Source organism: Gallinula chloropus, assembly GCF_964237585.1.
Source record: "Gallinula chloropus genome assembly, chromosome: 12".
In the NCBI taxonomy this organism is placed as follows: domain Eukaryota; kingdom Metazoa; phylum Chordata; class Aves; order Gruiformes; family Rallidae; genus Gallinula; species Gallinula chloropus.
Window position 1 is genome coordinate 19,491,104 of NC_140097.1, and position 21,458 is coordinate 19,512,561.

At 43.7% G+C, this 21,458-nt stretch overlaps 1 protein-coding gene across 1 annotated transcript; it reads left to right on the plus strand.

Moving 5' to 3' along the window:
• Positions 1-701: 701 nt before the first annotated feature.
• On the plus strand, positions 702-12,183 carry ATRIP (ATR interacting protein; the record flags this gene model as incomplete). Its single annotated transcript, XM_084269572.1, is given in 14 exon segments — positions 702-1,102; positions 1,304-1,442; positions 3,780-3,950; positions 4,513-4,634; positions 4,936-5,096; positions 5,559-5,654; positions 6,360-6,388; positions 6,390-6,532; positions 7,596-8,315; positions 8,886-9,028; positions 9,576-9,667; positions 10,232-10,315; positions 10,569-10,818; positions 12,087-12,183. Coding segments are annotated over 14 exon segments (2,619 nt in total). The 3' UTR covers positions 12,155-12,183.
• Between the last annotated feature and the right edge of the window lie 9,275 nt (positions 12,184-21,458).

Sequence of the window (21,458 nt, forward strand, 5' to 3'; positions counted from 1 at the left end):
TGATGTCTGGCAACACCACAGCCACCCTCCCAGCGCCTGGCCTGGCACCACCCCGCCACGGAAAAGCCCAGGGCTCTGGCCCAGCCATGCCGTGGGGTCGGCCAGCACACAGCTCGGCCCCCGGCAGCCCGCCAGGGACCCCTGCGGGGCCCGCGCCTCACGGGCTTCATCGCCAGCTGCCCCTCACGGCACCGCTGCCCGGGCACGGCGGCCTGTGCTGCTACGTGAGGCCCAGCCGCCTCGTGTGACACACCCACCCAGGTGCCACCGTAGCGTGGCGCCTGGTATTGCGCCAGCAGGCCAAACCCGCTGTGACATCACCTGCTAACGGCCTGACGTCAGCGGCCCCTGCCTCACACCGCTGACGGGACGAGTCTTCCCGCCGCGCTCAACTTTCCCGCTCGCACCGCCCCGCGCGCCGCCCGGCCAATCAGCGAGGCCCTCGCACCGCGGATCGCCGCGGCCAATCGCAGGGACGCTTACGGCCAGCTGCTGCGCGTCCGCGCTCGGTCTGACCCTCGGGAGCCGCCGTAGAGCCGCCGGCTGTCTCATTGGCCTGCGGGGAGGTCTGTTCGCCGGTGATTGGGCGGGCGGGTGGCGCGCGCGGGGAGGCGCAGCCGGGCCGCGGTCCCCAGGCGGACTCGCCGCTCGGTGCGTCCCGGAGGCCTCCCCCGCGCCCCCCCCCCCCTCCCCCCCCCGCCATGGCGGCGCAGCCCCCGCTCGGGCCGCGGAAGCGGAGCGGCCCGGCGCTGTGCGAGGCGGGCTGGGGTGGAGCCGCCCCTCCGGCCCGCGGCGGGGCCCTGGAGAACGGCTTCCCGCCCCCCAAGCGCCCCAGGAGCGTGGGGGGGGCCGGGCCCAGCGAGGAGCCGGGGGACCCGTTCGGGGACAACGACGACTTCACGGCGGACGACCTGGAGGAGATCGACATCCTGGCCTCGCAGGCGCTGTCGCAAGACGCTGCTGCCGGCGCCGCCGCGCCCCGCGCGGGCCTCCCGAGACACGCGTGGGGCGCGTTCGGGGCGAGCAGCGCCGAGCGGCCGGCGGCGGCGGCGGGGCCGTCCCGGGGCGGCGACCCCGCGGCGGGGAGGACGCTGAAAGGTCGGTGCGCCGGGGTGGCGCTGGGGAGGGGGAGCCTGGTTCGGCCTTAGCGGGCTCTGGCGGTGCAGCGAGAGCAGCGGCGGGGCTGTGTTTACCGGCGCGGCCCGGCCTCGGGGCAGAGGCGGCACGGTTGTTGCTGCCCTTGGGCTCCCGGAGCCGCCCCGCGCTGTTAAACTACTCGGGGAAATGTTTGTTTTCCCTTCAGGAATTGCTTCCGTTACCCGTCTGGCTATCGGAACCCCGTGGTGATGTGCCAGGTGTTTAAAGAGCCAGTTAAGGGTCGAAGAAGTAGCGTCCGAGCATCACATAGCATTAAACTAACAGTACTGGGACCCCGTTCTCTGGTAACGTGTGGTAAAGCTCACCTGTGTCATCCCTGCCGCATGTTAAATGTGTTAAAGACGACAGTCGAGTTTCATAGAACCTCTAACGTGCAATAAGCATCACGTATAGTACTGAGCATCTTGGCTACCAGGTTGTTTTCCTCCCTAACCATTAACTTTCCTTAGCAAGTGCACAGCATGTCTGATAGGAAGAGCTGATCTTTCAGCCTTACTTTGAAAAAGCACCCAGGGTATGGGGGTTTGTTTGTTAGGAAGTACAGAGGGCTGTGTGTTCTAGCCATGCTAACAGCTGGAATCTCACCGGGTCAAAAGGTTTTCCACTACCCCTTATTTACACAGGGTGTGTTAACTAAGGATCTCAGAGGAGCTGCTTGCACTGACTGTGGGCCCTCTGACTGATTTAAGGTATTAGAAATGTTTAGGAGGAGGGCTTTCTTCTCTAAGGATTAATACAAGGGCTCCAAAAAAAGGCAACTGTGGTGATTAGAGGTGTGCAGCTCACCTGTTGGTGGTGACAGGGTAAATACAAATTCAGGCATGTAATGGCAAATAAAATCTCAGTGTGAGGTCCTCAGTGATGTTACACACATCATGCAGGCTTCAGAACAGCTCTTGGCTTTTTTTGCAACAGGAGCCAGTAGAGAAGATGATCTGATACGAGATGCATTCCAGTTTGAAGTGCTGCAAACACAGCATGAAGAAATGAAACAGAAGGTTAGCAGTACCTTCCCCTCCCCTCTAAATAGCACATCTTTTTCTAATAGAGTTGTTTGGTAGTCTCTGAAATCCATGGATTTATTAAAAGTACCATACTAGAAACAGCTCCAGTAGTGTTAAGAGCAAGAGCAGTATGTAATTTCTTGGTCATTCCAGATTAGCAAATGCTAATTTGTCAGGTTTGCTTGTTTCCTATCAAGTCTGTTCTCTGTCCTGTTAGCTAGTCAGCAGGAGTTTTGTGCAACTTGAGGATCTGAGAAAGCGACCCTGAAGTCACATTACTTTACCTTCTGATGGTCCCTTATAGAAAGATTGTGTGTGGGAGAAATAGATGCAGAAAAGTCATCAGGTACAAATGCCTGTACCAAGCCCATCCCTTTCTGGCTGACAGCTTAGGAAGAATATATAAAACCTGAGCAAGTTTATAACGATATTTTAACAGAATAGTCTTTCAGGATCTGCTAGAACTTCATGTAGGTACTTCTTGATCCAGAAAGAATCACAGAATTCACAGAGCTATAGGGTTTGGAAGGGACTCCCAGAGCTCATCAGATCCAACCCCCCTGCCAAAGCAGGGTCCTAGGACAGGTCACACAGGTCGGCATCCAGATGGGTCTGGAATCTCTCCAGAGAAGGAGACTCCACAACCCCTGGGCAGCCTGTCCCAGTGCTGGAAAGAGCCTATGTGTGGGGTTTTTTAAACACTGGTGCAGATGGGGTTTTATACTTCTTAGTGTGAAAGAGGTCTGCAGCTTAATACCATCCCGTGGCAGGAAATTTCTTCTTGGATTTAATTTTGCACTTTGCACCTATTGATTTTCAGTGGAAGGGTCTCAGAGGTTGTGAGTAGCAGTAAACAAGGAGTAACTTGTGCACAACACTCATGCCTCAGTAGACCTCTCAGATGGAAGGGGCATGCTCTGTTTACCTTTCTCTCTTCACCTTACTGCTGTTCCCCGAATCCTTCCCGGCTCTGTGGTATCCTCCTTTATTAGGGAATCTCCTACTGTACACCATGCTCAACGTGGGGGCAAAACATGGCAGTACAGAGGTGTCTTTCTGCCTTTTCTCCTCCATGCTTTGCTGAATAACTCATTCTGTTACCCCCCAAATGCCTTGTCTCTGGCTGTGATGGCTGTTCAGAGTGTTAGAGATGATGTATGTCGTGAAGATAGTGTGTGAGGGTGGTAGCTTGTCTTTGGACAGCATGCATGTTGGCTGATTGTTATAATGCAACATTACAATTAAATTGTTGTTTTAATAATCCAAACAATAAATTATTGATGTGTGTGGCTAGGATACCTTTCAAAGAAAGAACATAATCACAGAGGAGGGGAAAGAGGAGAATGGTCTCTGGCAGATACCAAGACAGTATATAAAAATGCACCTTTGCTGTCATTTTATAATTCTGTTAGAGAAAACAGCAGCTGAGCTGAGCTCCATTTCATCAGAGAAAGATTAGAAGCAACGTTGCAGAATTCCTGAACTGGGGTGCAGGAGCATTTTTCTCCCTAGAAAATATGAATATACCTAGCTTTCAACTACATTATGATGCAGAAGCATGTTTGTGGGGGTTTATATATATATATTTATCCTTTAATGGAATTCATCTGTTTGCAGCTGAAACAAATGCAGGATGAAATTCTTACTAAAAATGGAGAGATTAAGGTCTTGCGTGACTCGATGCAGCAGATGGAGTTTGCTATGGAGGAGCAGAAGAGATCGTACGTGCTGCTGGAACAGCAGAAATCCCAGACCTTAAGTGAAAAAGAAAAAGAGTTCTCCAAAAAGGTTTGTAACTGTCAACTACCTGCACATCACAAGCAGAAGTTAATTTTTTTGTCTTAATGATGTCCCAGGCCATCTGGTTGTTTAGGTGAAATCTCCAAACTAATTGTGCTTTTATCAGCTAGGAGAAAACATGTATAAGAACTTGCTGAGGGCTTGCTTTGGTCAAAAGAGTAACATCCACTGACCTGTATCACAGAATTGTTGGAAGGGACCTCAAGAGATCATCAAGTCCAACCCCCTGACTCGGATCAGACTGCTATTCCTGTTGCAGTCATCTTTCTGAAAGCCCTGAAGAGGACAGTGGCTGCTTTGGGGTTTTTCTGCTGTTACTGGCCTTGCTGTAGCCACACTCTGTGTGGCACTTGTTAAGACAAACCATCACATGAGTCTTGCCTGAATTTGTGGCACTTGGTTCTAAGATTAATTAATCGGGCTAGCTTACCTAAAAATGGAGGTCTTATGCAGCACTCACAGTAAGGAGATGGTAATCTGGGTGCTCTGCAGTTCTGAGACCACTGAATTATTTGTAACAGTAGAACTGTCCTTTTAATCCCTCTTTCAGTTGCAGTCACTACAGTCAGAGTTGCAGTTCAAGGATGCAGAGATGAACGAATTAAGAGCACGACTTCAGAACTGTGAAAGAAGCAAACATGTTACTCAGACGGTTTTAACACCAAGGTATGAGTTTTGGAAAATGAATTTCTGTTCCTTTCTACAGTAACTGTGCTTAGAGGGGTTTTCTTTCTTCATATAACTCCTAGCTCTGTTTTCTTGAACAAATACAACCAAAAAGCATCCCTTGACAGATCTAGAAAAGGCTTTCAAAAGAAGCCTGCCTTGTCTCTGACAGAAGTGCAAAGAGTTGATACTGACATTTTAAAGGTACTTCTCTACCTCAAAAGCTACTAAATAAAAATCCTTGTTTATTGTTCAGTGAAATAATTCCAAAAGAAATAGTGATTCATCCAAGTGTTTTTCATTTTAGTCCTAAAAAGAATTTCACAGTGCAAGTGAAATCAGAAGGATGTTCTCCACAGCCTGGAAGAAGATCTTTTCCTAGAAAGGAATCCTTCAGTGCTGAAATACCCACTAGACCAGCCTGTTCTTCAGGAAATCCATCTGCCCCCACTGCTTCAATCAAAGAAGGCAGCAAAGCCAACTTGCAACAAGGTAAATGCAACTTGCTAAATGTTTCACTGCATCTGAACGTTTTGCCTTAGATGAGGATTCTTGTACTACGTGACTGAACAGTTTCACAAAGCTCATTATACAGATCAAAAAGGATTCACTTCATTTGATTTTGCTCAAATTTCTTTCCATATTATAGCAAATGGCTTTAAACAGCTATGACTGAAGTTTGCATCAAGATCATTTTAACTCACACCTTGGTAATGCCTACATACTAGGTGTCAGGATCTCAACAATGGAGTCTGTTGGCCATAATGATAAGCTTTCATTTATTATGTGGTGAACTGAAATACCCAAACTGTTAGCTGCCTTTCTTATTGGAGAAAGCAGAACAGGGAATAATTTGCCTGTTTCTTGAATCAGTTTGCTACTCAGGTGCTGTGGTTCTCATGTTAGAATCGTGGTTCCTGTTTGTTTCAGACAGTAAGATAACCCACCCTGAAGTTTCATCCATGAAGCATGAAGCAACAGGAAAAAACGGTTCCCACAGCTCTGCACATAAACGAAACACACAAGGTAACTTAATGCTGTTAATACAGAAATAGTGACCAGTTCTGAGGAGCAGCTCAGATGCCTTTACTAATCTGAGGAGCCTGCTACATACACCACCACTGCCCTGAGTAGTGGTGTTCTGCTAGTCAGAACTTTCTGCTTTGAATGTTGTGATTTTTGCAGTAAAACATTTCAGACTGTATTATTCTCTTGTATCCTAACAACATTCTTACACTGTCATTTAAGAAAAAACATTTGCCTGAGTTTTGCCTTATGGAAGGATATGGATCAAGAGGCATCTTATTACAAGGCTGGCTCTTTCAGTGTTAGTGTGTTATGTAAAAACAGGGAACGCTTTTTCAACGAAGGTGAAAACAATAGAGCAACACTTACAACAGTCAGCACCAGGAGGTCTTCAGGGTTGTATTTCATTTCAAATTCAGAATAGAAGTGTGTCACATAATTTTAATATTTGGACTGGAACATGGAGGACAAGTCACTGGGATAGTTGGGATCATTTGACTCGAGATGCTTTGCTAGTATTGGTTCATAGATGAAGTATCTCTTAAGATAATTTGGCTAATATTTAAAATGGTATCTTGAATTATTTTTTGCTGAAAATAATTCTAGAGAACAATTCTCCACAAGAATTTTGTGATGAAAAAGTTTGAGGTTGAGAGCAGTCTGAGGCTGATCTTTGGCAATATTCAGTTGTTGTTGATACTGCAGTCAGTGGAAAAGCTACTCCAAAAACAATTATGTGTCCTTGCAGGTTCTATCTTACTAAATGCACTGATGAAGCAGCCCATTGTCCCTGGGTCAGTACTGGGACTCTGCCATCTTCTCAGCAGTAACTCTGAGCCTTTCCCTGGAGCCCTATCACAACCTAACTATTTGGATACGTAAGTTTTACTTCTTGCTGTACCTGCTCTCAGTGGAGCTGCATTCTCTATACTAAGAAATGCTTGTTTGGGTAGGACAGGTCATTCTGCTGGTTTGCTTAGCAAAACTTGGAACATCATTCTGCATCTTTAATTACTGTAGATACTAAACAGTGGAATAAAACTTGGGGGATAAACTAACTGTATATTAGGGGAAGGCACAGAAACGTGGTTTGTAAAGCCTGGGAGTGACTATTAACAGCTGCTGTTAACTGCTTAAGGATGTAAAGCTTGTGTTGTGATGAGGGAAGCATATGAATATGATGAGTTATGTAGCAAGAAGATGTTGGAAATGTGATCAAAAGAACAGTAGGCTTTATATCTTCAAAGTCTAAATGTACAACTGATGTGATACAGTGACCTGTAAAACATTTTAAATATGAACACTGGATATAAATTACTATTTTTTTAACTTTAAAGAATTAGACTATAGTTCCTGAAATATCTTTGCTTTTCTGAATTGTTACTTCGTGGGTAATTTTTGTGGGTTCATAGCAAGGCTCATGTCTCATTGCCCCTGCTGTTCATGCAAGAAGCTGGTGCAATTGGCTGTGTAGCTGCAGTTTGACTGTCAGTAGCTGAAGTCTCTCTTGCTCTTATCTCTGGCCAAGAAAATAAGTTTGTATTGTTGTCATAGCCCTTTAAAAGCCACTACATAGTACAGATGAGTAATGTACAGAAGCTACCAAATCACACCAAGGGAAGATAAGAATACATGACAGGTTATCAAAAGCATGAAACCAGGAAGCCAGTGTTTGAAAATGAATCTTCAGGCAGTGGCTTATAGTGAGCTGCTGAAGTTACTCAACTGTAAGGTCTCAAGATGTAAGAATGCTTTGAAATTGCCTTTTAGTGAAGGGATAAAGGAGTAGGATTTTTTTTTTCCTAATTTATGTGTTATTTTGGGAACAGACATCTCTTAGTACTCTAGCTTTTCTGTCAGAATATGGATAACACAGATTTCAACTATGTTCTCTGCCTTTTATTCTTCTGAAGTATTTCCCTTTTAATTTTACTTGGGCAGGAAGTTCACACACCTACCCAGCAGCAGGACAATCCAGGAAGAAACTGCTCCTCTTGTATCCCTGCGAGAAGCTCAAAAGCTTGCAATAACAGGCTTGAACTTGATTGCTATGGACGAAGGGTTATCGGAAGGAAGCCAAACAGAAAGCCAGAGGGAGTTCTTGCACCTCACACGCTGCAAGATCCGAGGCGCCGTGCACCTCCTGCCCTTGGTGGAGCACCACATCGCCGCCTATTGTCAAGAGGTGCGATCGGCAGAGACATCAGTAAAAGGCTCTTGTGGAAACCATTCCCCTGTTGCTTCCAGAACCAACGCAAACACCCTGGCAAGTAAGGAGGACTTCAGGTTGTCTCTTGAAGAAACTACAGTTGTATCATTGGGTATTCTCTATTATTTGGCATTTTATAGCTGGGATGTTGTCCACACGTTGCTGTCTACTGAAGTGGAAAAAAGTTCTGCTGTTGGAGGTGAAAAAGTTTCCCAGACGGACAAAAATGTGTTGTGTGGTAATAAAGAAGATTCCAGGGTGCAAGGAGGGCTGCCTGTAGCCCCACAGGATGATCCCAATAACAGTCAAGCTCAACATCCTTTGTTTAAAAAGCTGCTTCAGGTTTTAGCTTTTTCTGCTGCAAGAGGCTCCCAGAGTGACAGCATACTGAACCAGAGCCTAAAGGTTTTGGTGAAATTAGCCGAAAATTCAACGATGGACTTGCTAATAAAGTAAGTCAGCAATAGGTTTCCTTAACAGTATTTCAGGCTCTTGTTTAGGAATTTTCATTCTCTGTTGAAACTAATTTCTGTGCATTGCAGCAGAAATTTTGACATGTGTGGGAAGGTATCACATTCCTCAGATCACCTGTGAGAAGCAATTGAAGATCTTTCTACTGCCCTTGCTGCTCATGAATGTGATAATCACCCCTGATCAGTAACAAGATTTCCTTATGATTATATCAAGCAGATGCTGTTGCCTTATTGCATAGCTGTCACCTGAAAGGGAGAAAGCTTCTTAAGGCCACATGTGCTTGGCCAGAGTATCTATAGTATTTACTTCAGGGTTTCTGTGATTGCTGGGGGATGCATATAGAATGACAGCACAGGGTCTCCTTCAGGCTGTGCCAAATGTAACAGAGTATGTTTTTCACTATCCCTTTTATTTATGACACACAAGTTGAGAGCAGGTACGTTCTGAATGGCTACAAAGACAGGAATGATGAGGCTGTGTACCAGAAATACTGTATCTTCAACTTGTTGGTGCCTTTCTCAATTCTAACTCAGGTTTTTCCTTTGCAGTTTCCAGCACTTGCTGAGTAGCCAGATACTGCTCCCCTGCCTGTGTGCAGAGACCCCTTTGGCTGCTGTCCTTCTGACTGTGAGACTCTTGTCTATTCTTGCTCAACACCAGGTGTTGGTTGCTCAGCTTTGTTCTCGTTCAGGTAAAAGACTGAATAACAGAGAGAACTGCTATCAGTGGAATGTTAGTTAGCATGATGGAAAGTAATGCAAACAAGGTTTTAAAACTACAAAAAGCCTGCTGGGTTGCCTGAAAACTTGTTTCAATTGCTTGAAGAGTATTTTCTCTCACAGTATCTGTTTGCATAAAGTGCTGTTGGTACCCATGTGGATTTTTGTAACTACTTTCCAGACTGATTCTTACTGTATTAAAGGTTGGTGAAGGGAAAGGGGGCTGTTCTGGAGTTAAATTTATCTGCACTCATAACACCGTAGACTTCAGGAATTCGTGTGTTCTGCATGCCAGTTCCTTGTGAATGAAGTTGGACAGTATTAACCACAGTAGCATATGTAAAGTTTAGGGATACTGGTTTCTTCAGCACTGCTTAAGATGCCTGAAGTAAAGCAGGAAGCTGAGCCTGGATCCCAGGATAGCACTCTACATATTTGCTGAAATGTTTTCTTCTCTGACAGATGTTTTATCATAAACAATTAACTACTGGGAAAAGAACAAAACTTTCTCTATTTCAGACACCTGCCTCCTTCTTGCACTGTACATGTATATTACATCAAGACCAGATAAATCAGCATCTGAACCACTTTGGCTTCAGCTGGAACAAGAGGTAATAACCACAGCTGTTTGTTTATCTGCCTTTTCCTGCTGTTTCCAGTTGGGAGAGTCGGAGGAACAGGGCAACGCACAGGTTGTCTGAAAATAAGTTCTTTCTCCAGCTGACACAGAACACTGAAAGTATTGGCTTGCAGGGAGGATTACATTGGGTTTTTTTATTTTTTTAAGAGTAGCTGATTGAATCTGAATCAGTAGCTATTCTTAAAGATAGTATTAGTCATACTATTCATAGTTAACTCGCTGAAAAAGCAATAGGGATCCTAGGATAGCTGTAAGTAAATGTTCAACACCAAGCCTGACTTTGCTTTTAGACCGATAGAGGGGTAAAAGGAAGCAAGATCTATTGTTTCACTTTGATTGTATTAATTCAGAACTGTACATTATCGTTGTTACATATAAAAAGCAGTCTGTAGCAATCTAGGATTATAGCCAACAAGAATGTTTGAAACTAGTAATAGAATCCCCTTTCTGCCTCCCTTTATTTGCAGCTTAATTATTTGCTAGTTCTGCAGAGCCCTAGTACTCACAGTAATGCATCTGCATGTTTCTGTAACAGACAGTCAGACTCCTGACAAGGTGGATGGGGTCTTCCAGCCCAGCGGTTTCATTACCTGGTACAACCTGCCAGTGTAACCTCGAGGTACGTCCCTGCAGCGGCCGGGGTCACTCCACTGAGAACTCAGAAGTACTCCTAACAATGCTGAAATAGCTTTTTGCCCTTTTTTTAGCTATAATGAAACAGAACTTTACTGTAGTTTTAAGGGATGCTTTTGAGTGCTAGAAAATACTGTGAAATTTAGAACCTTGAAGAGATTAATGAGGAAAGTTCCAAATGAAGTAAGTTTTATGCTACTAAACTCTGTGCTGAGGGACTTTTTTTTGCCCTTTCATAGGTGGTTAAAGCCCTAATAATAATGTTACATAGACAGTGGATGAAGATGAGGAGATCTGAGAACAGCTTGTGTGCATACAAGGAACGAATCATTCAGTTCTTACGGGATGCTGTTTTACTCCTACACAGCCTGTCTCAGAAAGATAAACTGTTCCATGAACACTGTTTGGAAGTTCTCCATCAATACGACCAAGCCATGCCAGGCATAAGAGCCATTCTAAAGAAAACTCAGAAGCTGAGTGCCTGTGAAGGTAATGCCAGTCAGATGATTAAAGCTGGCTCTTTTTCCATGCAGTACAAATAGAAATTCTGTCCCATTCTTTGTTTACCAAGCACCATGTACCAAATACCTTGGATGGTTGTTGCTCAGACCTCTGAAGGCAGACCATTATCTAGCTTCTCAAACTTCATTATACTGAATCACTTCTTTAATAGCTTTATCTTGTTCTTCTCTCCATAGAAATATACCCCTACTATCTGATCAAAATCAGGCTCTTCAGTAGCACAGTCTGCACTGTATGTTGCCTTATTTTTAAAAAAGAAACTACTCCAAGCCTCCAACAAGCATCACATCTCTCTGCAATTGTTTGGGTGTTTTCCCCCTGCATCCTTAAGCTCTCTTCTTCTATCCCCAACCTTCTTTCATTACCCCAGAAGCTTCTCTAGCCCACATCCATGAGGACTTGGCCCTTGCTTTGCACACTTCTGCTGTCCTCTCCTGGAAAGCACTAGCCTTACAAAACTGCCTCTCCTCCTTGATACCTCGATGCCTTTGCTTCATTCACCCATGGCATCATTCACTTGCATGTTGTATTGTGTCAGCATGTGGTTTGCTGCAAGATACCAGATAAGGCATCTGGTCTGACTCAGTGCCAGAGCAGTAAACGCTGTGGTGTTGGTGTGTGTATCACCCTGGTAAGGCAGGTCAGGCAGGCATGCTGCTGGGAAGCTGCTGGGAAGCTGCAGGGACTATTTGGGAAATGCTGAACAGCTGTGTACTTGTTCTACTCATTGCTTAGAGTGTCCTGAGGTTACCTAGCACTTGGCCTAACCATGTCTAGCGGTGCTTGGGAATGAGGTGAAACAGTGCTAACAGGGTGTCATTCTGGGGCAGTTTGCAAACCTGTAGCTAGTGTTCAGGTCCTTCCTTTAAAACACTGGTTTTGTCCTGGTGGCTTTTTAAAATGAGTTAAAAACCCCAAGGTTTTAAACTTAGTAAATAGTCAGAACAGGTTCTAAAATAACAAAGTGCCCTTTAGTGTTTTTCCACTAATAACTAAATTTAAGTGACTGTCCAAGATGGTTCTCTACTGCCTGAAAAGACATTAAAGAGAAAGGGGAGAAGTTTGTATGACAAATATGTATCTAAAGACCTGTTTGCATTTCATCTTGAAAAAAGGTATTTGCTGAAGCCTTTTATAGTCAGTGTGTGTTAAAACACAGATACCAGCTGCAACTAGAATAAAATCAAGAAGAAAAATTACTCTCTGAAACATGATTTTTTTTGTTGTTGTTACAGAGCTGATTTTGGATGAATTGTATCCTTCTGAGCCAGAAGCAGAAGACAATGGAATGGACTCCAGCTAACTAACATCTAAGATCTCTGTCCTTCCTCATGTAAATCATCATGATCATTGCCAGTGTAAATCTGAAATTTAAATAATCTATTTTATTAAGTTATAATCTAAAGGTTGCACTCAAAGGCAGCATAAGACATTTCTTTGCTGTGAGTGGTTTACTAAATCACTAGTTAGAAAATGTTTAGTGCCATCTAAACAGCAGAGAGCAAAGAAGTGCTGATGAAGAAGGAATTCTACTGCAATGTACTGTTTTGCTGTGCAAAACCACTTGATGGCTTATGACTGGTTCTGTTTGAGTTTCATCCCTTATGAAACTGCTGTGAATGGAAAGGAAATGTCAATATTGCATTTGCTGTTTTACTGTGACTACAGCTGAAGTTATGATGCTGGATGTGTGGGATCACTGAGTTCACATGTCTTCTTGAACATCTTTGTTTCTTTGTCAGCTGCAACACTGTCTTGCTTGACTTCCAAAATTTTCCTGTTGATATTAGTAAAGTTTACTGTGATTTTAAAAACCTTTCTAGAAATAACTTACATGTGGCAGTTCAGCTCTAAGCAAGAGATGCAAAGCTCTGTAATGACGACCTGATTTCACTCATGTTGTCTCAGTTTCATAGACCTGTTGAAAGTGCAACTATTGGGAGGCAAAACCAAAAATTACTGGAACTTACTTGTTTCAAGAAGTTAGCTTACAGTAATGTGGGCATGTTGAAGAGAGCATTCTATCTTACTGGGTGAGAAAAGGATTTTCAAGTGTGTGCAGAGTTACTTTGGCTGTGTTATCTGGATAGGCACTGCACTGAAGATGAGTGAGCATCTCAGGCCTAGGCTACAGCACTGAGGATTGAGGAGTGACTGTTGCTGTACCCTCTCAAGTGTGATTATCAACTGTCATTCTCAGTTGCAGGTCAGCAGCTGAACTTGAAATCCTAAAGAGTGAAGTGTGAGTGCTACCAAAACAAGCCTTCAGGTTTGTGCTTCTACATTTTTTCATTTTCTTGACAGATTCTTGATTCAGAACAAGCCTGGCTCCAGGGACCAGGAGGAGGAGACACAGCACTACACTGGGAAGGAAGCTCGTGGAAAATTGGGAAACATCCAGTTCTCTGGTCACAACCCAAACAGGCTCTGTCCTGCCCTGATGTGCCTGGGCAGAGAGCCCCACTCTAGTCTGCTGAACAAGCTCTTGACCTGGCCTTGGCTTTTGAAGAGAACTTTCCCAGAAACTGCTATGCAGCCTTAACCACTGTAATAATCCAGCATCTCCCTAGGGCAAAAGCTCCTTCATCCAAAAAACTTCACTCCTTCCCACAACACAGCCTATGGTCAAGCTTCCTCATAGGGCAACAGCTGGCAGAGCTCCACCAGGCATGGCCTGTTCACTTCTGTAAAGTGCAGGCTGCTCCTCCTTAAATGCTGCAAGGAAGGAAGTACAGGCACATAGCAGCAAAGCCTTCATACATGGTAACTACCCTAGAACTGCTGTGGGGTGCTCTACAGAAGTTTTGGTGTGACAAAACCATTTGACTTGTTCTCTTTAAAAAACAAAACAGAACCCACCCCACAACCAACACAGCACTCAGCCTTCAGAATTAAAGAGCTTGAGAGTGTCAAGTAAATGCCCCTTTCTTACTCAAAGACAAAACAAACATTAAAATAATTCTTTAAAAACAGCAACATGAGCAGTGGTAAAACACTATGTGGCACTTAGCCTGCTCTGAGTGACAAACTTGCCCTAATGAAGATCTGATAGTCACACCTAACCCAACACTGCTTTTCAACACACCTGTGCTGTTCTTGCCATCTAATTTATAGAAACCTAGTTTAGATAGGTAAGATGCACTTTAAACCCCTTTTTTGGGGTAAACAACAGTTCATTTGGTTTAAGAGACATTTGGAGGAAAAACAGTTGAGAAATCATTAGCTCTTGAAACAAGCCAAAGTTCTAAGAACTGGTTTTAAAAATTCCTGGCCTCATCTGAAGGGTGTGTAGATGGCAGCTTGGTAAAAAGGAAAAGTGTATTACTCCTAAGTTGTGTATTAATGTTATCTGTGGGGAAAAAAGCTAGGAACACCCCCCTAACCTGGTCCCTTCTGGCCCTGCATCCCATCCACCCACTCTGACAGACAGTACCCTAACACTGCCTCCACATGGATTCCTTCCTGCTTCTGACATCACACAGCCCAGCCTGTAGACAAACCTCAAACCTTACACTGCTAGAAGTGACAGTGACATGAGGGTACCATGAAATTAAGCTGTAGCTTTTAAAAAATTCAGGCAACTTACATAACTGAAAAGTTCCTGCTCCTAAAGACAAAGGAAGCTACGCTCCTGAAAAGGCAGACATGGGTCCATGTACAAAACTGCCTTAATTCATTACCAGTTTTTGTCAGGATTACTGCAAGACTCTCCTGAACTTTGGTAATTCTTCCCTTTTTACATTATCTTGGGATTTTTTTTCCTCAGGATTAAAGAGATCCAACCATATATGCAACAGCTGACTGTCCCCTGAAAAAACCTGTAGCATTTTTAGATAATGGTGCTGCTGATTTACTATCTTCATGACCTAAAAATAACAGAAGTCAGGCTGTTCTCATCAGACACTCCCTCACAGATTCACAGCATAGCAACTATTTTCAAGGCCAGTTTCCATTTCCCCCCTGCACACTATAGATAAGCTCTGCCTGTGTATTAACTGAGAAAAGGAGTTGACTCTGGCACAGTGCACAGTCACAGGACTGAATAATGAAGTATTGAGCAACAACAAACCCCCCCAGTCATGTTCCATACATGATTACTGCATTCCTCAGTCAGCAGCAGCCACAACCCCTTTTCTTGCCCATGGCAGCTAGTTTCCCCTTTGCTGAAACCTGAGCTAACTATAGCTGCCTTTTTCCTCCTCGATGAGCTGTGCTGAGCAGGCAGGACTAGAGCAAGGCTGGATGAAGAAGGAATCACCTCTACTAACTTACCTATTAGGCAGTTTTGTGCAAAGGTGGAGGACAATAGCCTTGCTGAGTTGGCCTTAGAGATCTTGCTGACAGTAACCCTTGAGCAGCTGCGGCGCGGGAGGAGGGACTCCGCTGCTAAAGCATCTTCCTGCAGCGATTCAGGAACTGAGGGTACTGCAGGGATTCAAACACACAGGGGGTTGATAAAGTAAATGATGCTTCATTAGCTGAAATACTTAGGGAATTTGCACAGTAACACCTCGTTCTCTGCAACTTGTAGAACTGTTGACTAGTTGAGGTTGGAAGGGGCCTTTGTAGGTCATCTAGTACAACCCCCATCAAAGCAAACTTCCACAGACAAGATGACTAGTTTCATAGAATGATTTTGGTTGGAAAAGACCTTCAAGATCATCCTGTCCAACCCTTACCCAGCCTACTAGGTCCAACACTAGACCATGTCACCAAGTACAACATCTCTTCTTTCAAACCCCTCCAGGAATGGTGACTCAACCACCTCCCTGGGCAGCCTGAGCCAGTATCTGACAACTCTTTCAGTAAAGAATGTTTTCCCAGTATCCAACCTAAACTTCCCCTGATGCCACTTCAGACCGTTTCCCCTTGTCCTGTCACTAGGTACCAGTGAGATCAACCCTCACCTTTTAGGTAGCTGTAGAAAGTGATGAGGTTTCCCCTCAGTGTCCTTTTCTCTAGACTAAACAATCTCAGCTGCCTGAGCTGCTCATAACAGTGTCACGTCAGGCCCAGAACCCACCTTTTTATAAACCAAGCCATTAACAGGCAAAGATGGCAAATACAAAATACCTCACATAGCACACAACATCTGACCTGAGTTGGTTTTATTCTACTGCTTAAGAAGAATGAGCTGTGCTAAAATATGTTATTTTAACAATTGAATCATGGTTTTAGGTTACAGTCAGTAATATTTACTGTTTTATTAAGGTCAAATGCAGCAGTTCCCATCTGCTAGTGTAAAGACTGTGAATGTAACAGCAAGTGCAAGCTTACCTTTACAGTGCAAACTGTTAAAAAGCATACAGTGCTGACTGTGTGTTAGCAGCCTGGTAAGAAAAGGTGGTCTGTGAGAATCGCAGAGACCAACAACCCACTGTAAGTTCACCTTGGACTAATTTTACAAGTTTTGGTTCTAAAGCCTGTAAATGAAACAGTGCTCTGAACAGCAGCTCAGGTGGTGACTGGCTTTTGAAGATACCTAGAGAAGAGAGCTAGCTCATCTTCACATTGGTTATGATACTCCAACCACATAACCGCAAAGCCTTATCAGGGGTAAGTTCAGGTGGTTTTGGTCAGTGCATTAGTCATAGTGCAGGTTGGTATTTTGAGAATGTAGCTGTACAATTTGTTTTGCTGAAGCCCTCCTTTTTATACACCACTGCACTGCAACAGCAGTCCTTAACGCAGATCCTACCCAATTCCAGAGCCCAAGAAACACTGGAGAGTGAATCACTACCAGCAACTGTAGAAGCAGGAGATGTTAGAATGAAAAGGCTCTGATTTCAAAGTTATTCTGACTGCAGTAAGGGAAACGGGTTGTCAGAGGCTCATTTATACATATCATGTAGTATTCTTCATTCTAGTGAAGCAGAAAGTAAAACAGCCACCCAACTTCTGTTTGCAGGAGAGGAGGAACAGCACTGAGACGGAAACATCACCAGTTCCAAACCCACGCAGCATGCTGCAGCCCCAGGGGAACCAGAGGAGGCCCACACCTCACTGTGCCAGGCACAGCCTCCTCCCTATCCAGTACTGACAGAAGTAGCTAGTTGTGTCTCAAACCTAAAGAAGATGACTAAGGGGGGACCTTATGAATGTTTATCAATATCTGAAGTATGGGACACAGGGGGAAATGGGCAGCCCCTTTTCAGTGTCTGTGGGGACAGGACAAGGGGCAATAGCTGCAAATTAGAGCACAGGAAGTTCCACACCAACATGGGGAAGAACTCTTCCCCAGTGAGGGAGCCCTGGGACAGGCTGCCCAGGGGGTGTGGAGTCTCCATCTCTGGAGATATTTCAGCCCCATCTGGACCCCAACCTGTGCAATATGAGCTGGGGAGCTGCTTTGGCAGGGGGTTGGACCCCATGGGCTCTCCAGGTCCCTTCCAACCCCTGTGATTCTGCGATTCTATGAAATCGTTTTACAGCAGCAGGACATCCTTTATAACATGGTTAACTCACCCTTAGTGGAAACCAACATAAAAAGGTGAAGCAGAGGACACTATCAGCACAGATGCCTGATAAAATAACTTACTTCCTTCAGCTTTATCTCCCTTTAACAGGTTTAACTCTGGTACTTTTCCCCCCTCCTCCTGTATGGCTTAAAAGCTGTCAATCTGACCGGTTTCTTGGGATGCAGGTCATCCTAATGAGTAGATTGGGTCTAATAGGAACCAGAGTGGAAAAAATAATAGGCCCCAAACCATAGGCCAGAGCAAGCCTAGGAAGTTATCGTGCATACTGAGGTATGATACTAACTTTCTATACTTAGGAAAACAAAAGAATAGGAGAGAACTGCTTGTTTGGAAGTAATTGCTAAGGTTTTTTCCTCCTTTGCATCCAGCTCTTCCGTGCAACCCTGCCATGGCTTTTAAGATGAATGCCAAGATTTGCTCCGGGAAAGTTCATACTACAATAAACAACAGCTGATTAAAAGTAATGAACACATAATGTGCAGCATTGCCCACCTAACCACAGGCTCTCTTTAGCTCAGTGGTTTGCTTTCCTATACAAGATTTTTCTGCAGTTTTAGTGGGTGAAGGTACCTTTGGAAATTGATGTTGTTACAAGAAATCTGAAGGTTTTGAACAGAACAGCAGCTCCTGTTCCTCAGACCTGTGTACAGAGAGAAGGGAAGACACACAGCTTTTCTCTGAACAGAAGGAAGATTCTCTGCATATCTCTTCTGAAATTCACATGCACCTGCTAGAAAGTCAGGGGAAAAGAAACACAGATGAGCTAAAAAGCAATGGCAATAAACCCATCAGAAATATCTTTTTCTTGGTGTAATTTCTATCCCAAACTTTAATTGTATTTGTTTTCTAGACTTAGGTTTTTAGGAGCAATCATTATGTCTGCTGTCCCCAGCTAAATAACAGAAATTCTGTTGAGAAAATGTGAATTAAGATGGGAAGTGAAGTGATCTACATTCCACCTGCAACACATTATCAGCCTGCAGCTGAAACTTTTCCAATTCCAGAAGCAACATTACAGAATACCTGACTATCCCATAATAAACAATTATCTGAAAACAAGTTGGGGGAAGGGGTTGTTTTTGTATCCCTTTAAAATCCTACATTGTAAATTGAGCTGGCAATTTAAGGTAATAACGATTATACATGAGCCCCCCCAACCAATTCCATACTGCCTGGTGTTTGATAAGAAGCATTCTTGACCTGCTTGAAGAAAGTACTTTCAGGTGAAAGACTAATGAGTCAGGGGCATGAATACAACCTTTCAAAAGCATTTCCCCCACCCCCCCCCCAAAACTACTGAAAGTACACAAAAACACCAACAAAAAATGGTTTCACACAGTAGAGACCATCACACCACACTGAATTGATCGAGCTGATGAACGAGGCAAGGTATCAACACACAAGTCAAAGTAAGTGTTAAGCAACTAATAAACTTTAGTGGAATTATAGACTTCTCCAAAGTCTACCATCTTGTCTACCCTCAACTTTTCCAACATCTTGGGATTTGTTAGCCAACACATACAAAATTAACGCATTTAAGTTACTTCTTGGGCTAGACAAGGCCTCAGAAGCAATCCTTTTAGATTAGCTTTGAAGCATATTGTCAGAATATCATTTAGGAGCTTATATATTGTCCTTGCTTTATGTTGTGACTTGTATTTTTGGTTAGGCTTTGTTCTCCACTACCAAAAGTGGTATTCATGATACAAAGTGACTTAAAAGTACATTTGGTAACACTAGTGGGCAGACAGAGTGAAGTAAAATACAACTTTGCAGATGCACTCCTAAATAATGCTGAAATTGATGCTAAGAAAACAAAATTGATAGAGTATACTTCAAACATTGCATTTATTACAAAAGGTGCACAGAGTTTACGTGGTTTCTTTTGAATACTTAGGTTTAAACTACCAACAACATACAAAGCTAGGTTAGTGTATGAAATAAAATCAACAATGACCATCTGGTAAGCTCAGCACAACAGAATATTCTGTATTTTATTTCACAGAGCATTTCTGAAAGAAAGGCACTTACAGAATTGAAAAACACAACATATACTTTTTCAACATTCAAAATGTTAACTCAGCTTCCCCTCCCCTATGGCACTGTGGATAACCAGTTGGATGCAAAAGCAAAAGCTACTCAGACTGACACCTCAGCAGTCTATGGACCAACTTCATCTTTTCTAACACCACAGCATCCTCTTAACTATATAAAAACAAGTTTTAATGGGTTGCATGGCAACAACTAAATAAAATTTGGTCCTACACCTCATTGTTAACGATGATTAATGCACCAAGATCTGACTAAGCACTCCAGTTACACAGTGGACAATTTTCTCTTCTTTCCATGAGCTCTGTAACTGAAGTAGTAACACTACTACTGAAGCAGTTCCTTGTGTATAAAGGATTCCTCTCTTCACTTGTACAGTTGCTATTTGCATACATTCACTGAAGGAAAGGTGTTAAAATTTCCAGGTTCCTTAACTCTATCCCTCATCACAACCACCACAGGTATAGTGGTGCTCAGGGCAATGTATTTGGTTTGTACATCTACAGAACTGAGCCAACCTCTGAAACTGCAGATTATCCCTTCATAACCAGAACATAACACCAGTAACACCACCACAACCTCACCAAGCCCAACACTAGCACACTGCACCTGTGCTCTGAGAGCTGCACGGCAGCTGTGCTCAGTGGCTGCATCTCACTGGCCAGACTTCATCCATGCAGCCAGCTAAGAAAGGTCCTGGAAGAGTATCTGCTCTCTTTTGATGGGAATAAACACAGAGAGGTAGGATCTACAGCAAGGGAATTGTTCCTGCAGTTATTCAGTGCTTTCCCTTTCAAGAACTCCAGATTTCTGGGGAAACACTCCAACCAAACATAGACAGTGTCTCTTACACAGAGGCTGTTCTCACATCTCCTAACAGGAGAATGAAGCATTGCCCAACATCTTGGATTACAAGGGAAGAGGAGGAGCACACAGACACAGGGCACACACGCTCTCTGAGTGCCTCTTGGCACTGTTTCATGCTATTAACAACTTCAACACAAAGGCCTGGGTTGCCATGATCCTCAGAGCTAAAAACTTTATACAAGTTTCTTTTGAAATGCCCTTAAAAACTTTCCTGAAAAAAAGGAATTGGAATAACCCAGAAATACTCAAAAATCAGGAAGAGAAATAAGGCTGCTTTTGGCAGCAGCAGTTCCCATCCATTGTATGAGGTAAAACAACGCCCCCACCAATGCCTGTCAAACAACACTGTAACCCAAGGGTAGAATCACAGACAAATGGACAAAGTAAAAACAAGTCTAGGAGATGTCAAAATTATTTCACTAATTACGTCACTGTGACACACACAACAGACCAGATAGCTCTGTTGAGAAATTAAAAAAACTTTATTTCAGTGATAGAAAAGACAGAATCGTAAAGGACACTAAAAAAATATAAACCATGATTTGTTTAATCTTTACAAGGTGTATAGAGCCAAAAGCCTTGGAAACAGCTGTAAGGCATGAGGATGTCTCAGGATGTTTTATGACTGCAAGCACTATCTTCTTAAAAATACATCACCTCACTGTGACCAAACCCTACCACTCTTCCCAGCTTCATCCCTTCTGCTCAGCTTTATGGGAACACTGAAGACAAAATGTTCTCCTGTGTCTTGGGCTGTATTTCTTATACCCTCCCCTTTCCCTATTCAAATGCAGACTGAGTTTATAAAGACCTATCATTCCAAGGTTCCCACTACAGACAGTGACAAACCCTAAGCAGTTAAGAACCACAATCTGTTTTCCACATCCCATCTCTCCTGTAAAAACAACTCCTTCCCTAGTTTGAGGCAGGACTGAACACCGACAGGAACTGTGGCTCAACAGACAACTAAGGTGCTATATTTTTCTTAAAAATTCAGAAACAACATAGAATTAAAACCTGTCCAATAATAGCTGGACAACAAATACTTGCCTAATAATTTTTATGGAGAATTCTCAGGTTTTCAGCTTTTGATCTATCTGTTCTACTAAGTGGCAAAGAGCTTGGTTCTGTGGTTAATTTTTAGCTGCAAATTAAAATGGCCTGAGAAAACACTCAAGGCAGGCACAGTTTTTAAGCCTTAAAAATGGTAAA